The following is a 9,223-nucleotide window of genomic DNA, read 5'->3' as shown; positions in this document are numbered from 1 at the left end:
CATACATCGCTTCGGTTAAGGGACGAATTGATGATCATTGAGCGTGAGCCTTTTCTGTATGATTGGAAGCATTTGTCTGAAGTCGCCTCCCATCACGACAACCTTGCCGCCAAAAGGAACATTTTCCAAAGTTGCATTAGTAGTCTTCATCACATCACGAATAGATCGATTGGGTGTCTCGTAAACGTGGCGATGCATCATTGGAGCTTCGTCCACAATTATAATACTTGCTGATCATCGGCCGATCATCGAGTCAGGTGAGAATCCACACGTTGAGATGTGAGTGACAGGAATAGGAATCTTGAATGTTGAATAGGAATCTCGCAGTCGATATGGCGGTGAGGCGAGAGGCCTTCATCTTTGCAAGAAGAGCTGAGTAGAGAAACGTCTTACGAGATCGATCAGGCCCATCAACAAAGAAGACTTTGGCCTCCTTAGCATGTTTCTTTGATTCTATGGCTTCCAATACTGCGTCGTAAAGTTGTCTTTGTTCTTGATTTAGCATGCCTTGTAGGTGTTCTACAACAAGGATCACATTCAAGATGTTGTTTTCATTGCTTGGCCTGCATACTATATCTATCGATTGAAGTTCGATGCTTTGGGGCAACCCTAGGAATGCTGCGAGTGAAGATCCATTGTGGTATAGGATTAACTCGAGTGTGCTCAACACTTTTTGTTGTATCTGGTTAGTCACTTGTGAGGCAATGTTCTCAAAACGGATGTCCTCCGACATGGCTTCAAGGTATTTTTCAAAAAGCACGACTGGTTGTGAGATTTCACAATAGAGTAGCATCATCGCAAAGAGCTCGCAAAGTTGACAGGGAGAAGCAACGCCTGATGCCAATGCAAGATTGTTGTGGAACTCAGCGTCGGAGTGGAGTAGGCCATGCGTAGCAGCAGCTCTTTGATACGTGTCATAGACAACATCATCAACGGTGCACAAATCTTCGTAACATGTTGCTCCTAGAACATGATGAAGCATCAACCAGAGGTAGTATCGCGTATTGTCGCTAGGGCACACAAAGTGCACCCTTCTGATACACTGTAGTCGCTGAAGTCATGACCAACGCATAGTGGAGTCGTTCCACGTGTAATAAAATGGGAAGTCACAGTACAGTGTCTGTTTGGCTAGTTCATCTTGCGGATGCTCCATGTTGTATCGCATCCACTCTGTGAGGGGCGTGCGCTCTGACCTGTCCATGACTTCACTGACCGGTTCACCTTCTACGTACACCACAGATGGCATATTCTCGTCGTGAACTTGGAGGGCATACATAGTTGGATACATTTTTTGCATGCTGAATTGGCAGATACGCCAAAAAGATTCTGATGCAAATAGATATCGGGAGTCGAGATACTGTTGGGCTTCATCGTGTGACGAAGTGTTTGGAGTTGTACCGACGATGACAATGTCTATAGGAGCGTACTTTGAAGAAACTCTTGCTTGAATGCGATCATGGCCCTTGTAGACATACTTGTACAGGTACTTCACTAACTAGATGGAAGAGAAGATTTCCACATTGATATGGCAGTTGTAAACTTTGCACAAATACTTGTTATATGGAACAACCCTGCGGTTATCAATGAGATGTGAACCCTTCTAGATCATGCGACCATTATTGCGACGTAGGTAGAGAGGGTACCCATCAATGTTTACTTGTGTCCAGCCGATGAACTCCTTGGGGAACTTCTTGGAGCACTTCCCTTCCTTCATACACGGGTATCTTGGGTTTGTAGAACCGCAAGGGCCATGAATCATATGTGTTTCCACACAGTCAAACAACTCTTGGTCGTTGGGATCTGGTAGTTCAGCACACACTATCTTATCGATGTCTTTTGGGGTCTTTGGCTTGTACGGACCGTCCGGTACCCATAGCATGTGTGCATGTGGGAGACCACGCTTCTGAAACTTGACAACGTACACACGACCATTTAATTTGCCAAATATTTCCTTATCTATTATCAAATGGAGGAGCTCCTTTAGTTTCAATCAGAAAATGTGACAGTAGAGGTCGAATCGATCTTGTGACTTCTGGCCAGATAGTAGAGCTTTCATGATATCGGGCCATTTTGGGTTGCAAGTCATCGTGATAAATAAATTTGGCTGTCCCATCTTTCGTACGATGGCCATAGCATCCTGGTACAACCATTGCATTTAGCGTGGGCTGCCAGAGAACGAAGGTGAGAAAATGATCATCCTCCCCGCAGGCACATCAACATCGTCGGTGGCAACTTGATCAATCAACCCTTGGTAGAGGCATGCACGCAATGTCACCTGGATGCATCGAATCCAGTGAAGGCGAGATTCTTCAACCTTGGCGTTAGCATCCACAACATATTCTTGAAAAAGCCAGCCAGAAAGATAAAGCACTCTTCATGAGTCTCTAACCATGAAGTGGTAGGCATAAAATTGATTCATCGTCACTTTGATTCTTTCTTATAGCTGGCGGTTCCACCCCGGAGTACCATAAGGAAATAACAGCACGAAGTGGAGCGGATCATAATTTCCACTGAGCTGATTCACGAACTGCAGCCCCCCACCACGCTTCCGAAGAACAATGCTGTGCGTTCCATCTCCTTCCTTTCCATCACCAGGCATAAGAACAGCAATTTCAAAGCCTGTGGGTTGATCATAATGTTTGTCAGGGATAGAAGGCTTGCCAAATCGTAGCTCAAATTCTTGGGTGGATGCGGTGAGAAGTGCTTCTTTGTTGTTTGCTTGAAATTGACGAACAAACGGATTGACCATAGTCAGACAGTAGTGGATCTTTTCAAGGATGCTACAATGCAGATCAGGGAAGATTGAGCTTTGGCGTTCGGTCTGGTAGGCTGTGTTGTAGATGTAGATTTGAGCAAAGGAAGGAGCTTGTCCAAATAGGGTGCAATAGAGCATTTGAGGTCTGATGATAGACAACGCCTTGGATTCGATACGTGTACACACTGACATGGTTGTCGGCGATGGAACGGTCAAAATTTGCACCGCTTGATGTGAAACTGAAAGCAGAATTGTAAGCTCGAATAAAATTGTGGTACTGCTTTGCCTCCTCCGTCGTACCATCGAGCAGATCAAGAAGCAGTGACGGCAGCTTGAGAAAAGCTGTCAATGCAGCCTTGTCGTCCTTGCAGCATAAGTGGAACACTGGATTTCGCTGGCTGGAGCTAGGTTTGCATTCTTGTATCCTTGCGTGGAATGATGCACATGATGCATTCATGCCTCTGAGAGAATGTGGTTGAACATTTTCCACATTGCGTGTAGTTGCGAGGAATGTCCTCACATTCGCTGATCCCGTCGATCGACGATACGCAATTCTTTTGGCCCGACGGTTGCCCTCAATTACAGTTGCAATCATAGTTCAGATGGGTATACCAACCTATTAATAGTAACATAGATTAGCTGTAAGAAAAAAGTATTAAATGAAATACCGAAATAATTCATGGGACATAATATTTCATTACTCATACAGTAGAGGTGAAAATGGGCATTAAAATAATATTTAGCATTTTTTATGCCAATGACTATATTTATTCAGGAAAATGTAACTATACCTTCTATTGAGTAGTCCTTCTTTTTTAAGACATCAGGAGCGATAGAATAATGCGTGCCAGCCGTTGACTTCGGGTGTGAAGGAATAACAAAGTCTAAATTAGAAAGAGCGAGATGAATAGAAGACTGTAAAACTATATATACAATGTGAATGACGTCAAACCTTGGGATTTCAGAAATTGGGTATCTTCTATCTCTGATCCAATGACGTCTGAAAATGTGGATATCAATTGCTCAATCTGAAATGAGGGATTTAGGGATCACAATGATTATTAGGAAGCATAGTCACAAAGTAGGGATCCCTAAACCAGAATATCTATATCACAATAAGAATTTCCAAGCACAATTTAGGGATAGCAATCAGAATTTCTGAAAGGCAATCAAAATTTCTAGGCATAGTCAGAATTTCCAAAAATAATCAGAATGTCTGGGAAATAACAAAAATTCTCAATCGCTATCTGAATTTCCGAGGACAATTTTGGGATCAAATTTTCGTATATAAACTTCTCAATCAAAATTTATGAGGAATATAATATGATGGAAACATGGCATGGGAATTGCAATCCCTTGAATCGATCCGTTCGCAAGGCGAGCTTTGGGTGGAGAGATAAGACAGAGAAAGCAAGGCCGCACTCATTCTGGGAGGTAAGAAATATCTCATCTTCAGCCACTCAGGTGAACTACAGAGGTCTGAAGCTCGTAGACGGATGGCAGAAAGGAAAAAAACAAAGGCCATTTCGTTTGGTGACAGCATAGAGGACAGGTGATGGAGCAGGCCTCACCTAGTCCCTATGGGCATGTTGCACATTCGTAATTGTTCATCAACCACAGAATTTATGCCAATCTAGATAACCGTCAGGGACCAATCTGCGAGAGAGCCCAAATGATTGATCTTCCTTATCAATCAAGGGCGTAATGTTTGATCAACATATGCTATCAACAAATAGGCTTTAACGCGTCCCCTTTTAAGTTCACATCTAGGATTGCCCCATAAAAGTCCTTGAATAGAGACACACAATGTTCTATTCCTCTTACTGCAACAATGGATTGATTTGATCAAGTAACTCCCATTTTGATCAAATCGACCTCTTGGCTGCCATCAGGATCTAGCCAACCCCATTAAATCAAGAGTAGATTTCATTTACGTATCAATTTTCTCTTTGAATCTACCATGTACCATCACAGATCTTTGTCTCCCAATAGGAAGCGAAAATAAAATTTAATAATTAAATTATTTTTTTCTCTTATATATATTGGAAAAGCTGGACAGCTCGATGATGTTCCAGATTGTGTACGCTAATTGCACTTTTCAACAGTTGGTGCACATTTAGATCTCATTGATTAATAAGCTTAAGAGATTGAGGTTATTTCTCGTCGATGGACATCAAAATTCTCCATCGATCAGATTCTTTTCATCAAATATAAATTCTGATTAGGAGACTGAGATCTCAGTCTCCCATCTCAGTCAATTTTACATTTCTCTCAATGTCAATCTCTTCAACAATCAATATCAATCACTTCATCAAGCAATTTAAAGCTCTTCGTCAATCAATTTGGGTCGATCCGGAGACCGATCTCAAAGGTGTTCAGAATCTTCATCTCAGTCAATTTTGAAAATTATGATCTCAATTTTGATCAATTTAAATTTTATGTCAGACTAAGACTAAGATCTCGAAATTGACTGATAACAGAATCTTGATCTTGAAATTGATTGAAAATGACAAAACGATATAGAGTTTGAGATCTCAAAATTGAGATCTGAATTCTGATCGAGAGACCAGAAATTGAGATCATAATTGAGATTTAAAATTCTGATCGGAAATTGACTCAGATCGGGATTCTGATCTTAGACAATTTCGAGATCTCAGTCTTAATCAAAATCCAAATCGGTTGCAATCATGAGCAGAATTTTTGAGATCTCAGTCTCCCGATCAATATCAAAAGCACTTAATTTCGAGATCCAGATTCTGCTCGTAGTCAATTTAGATCTCAGTGATACAGAAAGATGAAGAGATCGAGAAAATTTCTCATGCATGGACATCGAAGTTCTCAATGGATCATAATCTTTTGATTAAATATAAATTCTGATCATGAGACTGAGATCTCAGTCTCCCCATCTCAATCATTTCGAGATTATCTCAATGTCGATCTCTTCATCAATCAACTTTGATGGATCGGGACACCAATCTCGAAATTGAATGAAAATCTCGATCTCAGTAAAGTTTGATAAATTTAAATTTTATGTCAGACTGAGACTAAGATCTCAAAATTTGCTGATAACAGAATCTCGATCTTGAAATTGATTAAAAATGATGAAACGATCGAGAGTTTGAGATCTCAAAATTCAGATCTAAATTCTGATCGGGGGACCAGAAATAATCGATAATGGCCAGGTGAACATCCGATCGAGGGCCCTGCATCACTTGTATGGCACTCGGGGATATTGCTATCGCGGGGAGCAAGATGCCATTGAGAAATCTTCAAAGGGTCTGAATCCTTGGAGTGGAGATCATTGAGTTCAACTCGTAAGACATGATCATGAAAACTCAAGGTGTGAAGAGAGAGTACATGATTTAAAAAAACTTTTAGAGAGTGAAAATTGATTGATGAAGAGCTTTAAATTGATTGATAATTTCTCTAATAAATCCGAAATTCATGGTTAACACTTGATTTCTCAAAAAATTAGGGAGTTATTAATGTAGCGTTAAATTGCAGCAGTAAAGATAGAAAAATATGAATGGTTACAAATTCTGTTGATTGACGAAGAGCTTTAATGTAGCATTATTTTTCACACACCGCAATGACACCGTATTGTTTTAGTACACTAATATTTTTCGCATACTCTCGCTGGAACGAATCAACGTAGATGAAATGCTTCTCTTCCTCTATTCCTCTCTTCCTCTCTTCCTCTCTTCCTCTCTTCATCTCTTCCCCTGAACAAATGCTTCTACACTTTGCACGACGCCACGACGTAACCACCCAAAAAAACGGTTACAGATTTTATCTCTCTCTTCTCCCTCACTGTCTCTCTCTTCTCTCTCAGCCAATCAGAGGCCAGAAGGGTACACCAATTTGCTTTATAGTAGTACAGATGTGTATCTCTGTCTCTCGCTATGAGGGAGAAGACATTTCCTTGCGGGCCGGGCAGTGGACTCGGCACGTGTGTGGAATCTTCTACCCCGAACGATTACGAAGCTTTTGGGAACTGCGAGGGAATGTTACCCGTCTGTGGGCACGTGTGAAATTTGACGTTCGTACCCGGCTGTCAATCTCGCGGTAAAGAACTAAATATTATCTCCCTCTCTCTGTAGATCCCTGTCTAAAATTTCTTATAAAGACGGACAGGCGTTGGATTTGGGAAAAGACGCATCGGTTGTGAGAGAAGGCGCCATGGTGAGCGTTGGTCTGGTCTTGGGAGGCTTTGTGGGATTTCTCTTCCTATGCGTGCTTCTGTCGAAATGGAATGATGTTCGATATAGAGGCGAACGTCTTCCGCCCGGAACCATGGGATGGCCGCTGGCGGGAGAGACTATGAAGTTTCTCAAGCGCGGTCCCAACTTCGTGAAGAACCAGCGAGCCAGGTCTTTTTCTCTCTTTTCCCCCTAATGCAAGTAGGGTTTCTACATGTTTCCTTTTCTATTTCTTTTATCGCTCGCAAACGCTTGCACTCTTTCTAACTCTTTCATTCTCTCTATCTGGATATATTTATCTTTCTCTCTTAGCTATCTCTCCAACTCTTCCATTATCCTCTCTCTGTCTAAACTATGGACAGTTCGTCTGTAGGTACGGAAATCTCTTCAAGTCGCACATACTTGGGTGCCCGACAGTCATCTCCTCGGACGCAGACGCGAACAGGTTCATCCTCATGAACGAAGGAAAGGGTATCGTTCCGGGATACCCTCAATCAATGATAGACATACTGGGCAAGTGGAACGTCGCCGCCGTTCATGGCGCCCTCCACAAGTCCATGCGCGGCGCTATTCTTTCCCATCTGGGGCCTACCGCCATCAGACTGGAACTTCTCCCCAAGTTAGACTCCTTCGTGAGATCTCATGTTTCACACTGGGGGGGCCAGACCGTCGATATTCAGGAGAAGATGAAGGAGGTTGGTTCTGGCTGAATCCTTGATCTTAGAGGAACGCGATGAGAGAACTATTATTTTTCTAACACAAACTAGTGGGTTTTCCTCAGATGTCCTTTTTGACATCGCTGAAGCTGGTCGCCGGGATAGACTCTGGGAATGGCGCGGAAGCCTTATTGAAGGAATTCAATAAGCTCCATCTCGGTTCATTGTCTTTACCTATCAATCTCCATGGAACAAGCTATCGCCGAGGACTCCATGTATAAATATATCATCTATCGTTTCCTCTTTTTCGATGTAGAACTAATAGTAAGTTTATTTGCAGGCAAGGAAGAAAATAGGAGCATCCTAAGTGATTTGGTTCGAAAGAGGAGAGGCTTGGCCGCCGACTAGAATAAAGATATGTTAACCTCTCTCATCAGCGGCTCTTCGAAAATGGCCAGCGAGCTCACAGACGATCAGATAATCGATCTATTGATTTCTATTTTATACGCCGGCTACGAAACCGTCTCGACAACGTCGATGATGTGCCTCAAGTACCTTAATGATCATCCAAAAGCTCTGCAAGAAATCAGAGTAAGATGGCCGCCTGATCTCTACGTTCATTTGCGCGAAATCCGAGTCATCTGATTACATGAAATGGGTTTCCATCCCAAGGATGAACACGTGGAAATCAGGAGGAGAAAATCAGTGGAAGACGCGATTAACTGGGAGGACTACAAGTCGATGAACTTCACCCGCGCGGTAACTTCTGCTCTAGCCTGTTGTTCGTTTTCACATTAAACTGTGCGGTCAATGCTGAGCAGGAATCGGCGGTGCTGTTTCATGGCAGTTGATCTTTGAAACCATGAGGTTGCCCTCGATAGTCAATGGAGTTTTGCGGAAGACGACAGAGGACCTGGATATAGAAGGTTTTACCATTCCCAGAGGATGGAAGACTTACGTTTACACGAGGGAGAGTAACTATGACCCTTTTCAGTACCCTGAGCCTCTGCGCTTCAATCCATGGAGATGGCAGGTTCCTAAATTCCTCCCCCTATCGGGCATTTTTTAATTTTATTTGTTTGTTTATTAATTTGTGTTCGTCCCGGCAACTTAGTTTTGTGCGTTACTGACTCTCGTGCCGACGCGTTTCTGCACTAGGATAAGAGCTTGGAGTCGCACCCCAACTTCACACTGTTCGGAGGAGGAACCAGACTGTGCCCAGGGAAGGAGCTTGGGATCGCCCAGATATCCACATTTCTTCACTATTTCCTGACGCGCTACAGGCAAGCCTTCTCCCCCTTTCCTGTTTCGGGATCGCAGTCTCGCAAGCCAATCTCATCGTGGTCCTTCAACTCCTCTTTTGATTTAGCTGGACGCAAGTCGGCGATGACGAGATACTCCACTTTCCAAGAGTAGAAGCCGCGAAGGGTCTTCATATTCGGATCCAGGACATCTGATCTCCTTCAAGATGAAGCCAGTGCAAATGTCAGATAAAACAGAGACACAGAGAGTGTGTGCGTGCACTTCTTACATATAGTTTGAGACGGCAGAGGTTGTAAACTTAATGTGCATAAAGGGCAGAGAGTAAATGCATTTCCTAGCCTTCAGAAGAA

General features: G+C 42.8%; 1 protein-coding gene and 1 pseudogene across 2 annotated transcripts; one reads left to right on the top strand and one right to left on the bottom strand.

Annotated features, from left to right (window-relative positions):
- Positions 1–253: 253 nt before the first annotated feature.
- On the bottom strand, positions 254–3,212 carry LOC144702538 (uncharacterized). The gene is made up of 7 exons (XM_078574588.1): positions 2,932–3,212; positions 2,467–2,780; positions 2,213–2,340; positions 1,658–1,978; positions 1,359–1,495; positions 1,116–1,298; positions 254–1,031 (listed from the first exon to the last, which is right to left on the bottom strand). The coding sequence occupies exons 1-7, from the start codon at positions 3,210–3,212 to the stop codon at positions 254–256; spliced, it is 2,142 nt and encodes a 713-aa protein (XP_078430714.1).
- Positions 3,213–6,894: 3,682 nt separating this feature from the next.
- LOC144702106 (cytochrome P450 85A-like) lies at positions 6,895–9,223 on the top strand (annotated as a pseudogene). Its single transcript, XR_013581184.1, has 8 exons — positions 6,895–7,125; positions 7,328–7,649; positions 7,736–7,885; positions 7,951–8,201; positions 8,283–8,369; positions 8,458–8,643; positions 8,769–8,893; positions 8,980–9,223. The product of XR_013581184.1 is annotated as a cytochrome P450 85A-like (transcript).

The sequence above is a fragment of the Wolffia australiana genome, chromosome 4 (genome assembly GCF_029677425.1).
Source record: "Wolffia australiana isolate 7733 chromosome 4, ASM2967742v1".
Lineage (NCBI taxonomy): Eukaryota > Viridiplantae > Streptophyta > Magnoliopsida > Alismatales > Araceae > Wolffia > Wolffia australiana.
This window is presented reverse-complemented; position numbering and strand designations above follow the sequence as displayed.

Coding starts and splice junctions, on each gene's coding strand:
- LOC144702538 (XM_078574588.1), bottom strand. CDS start 3,212: ATGAATGCATCATGTGCATCATTCCACGCAAGGATACAAGAATGCAAA. Junction 1,979..2,212: donor TTGCCACCGACGATGTTGAT/GTGCCTGCGGGG, acceptor TTGAAACTAAAG/GAGCTCCTCCATTTGATAAT. Junction 1,299..1,358: donor TCACACGATGAAGCCCAACA/GTATCTCGACTC, acceptor CTGCCAATTCAG/CATGCAAAAAATGTATCCAA.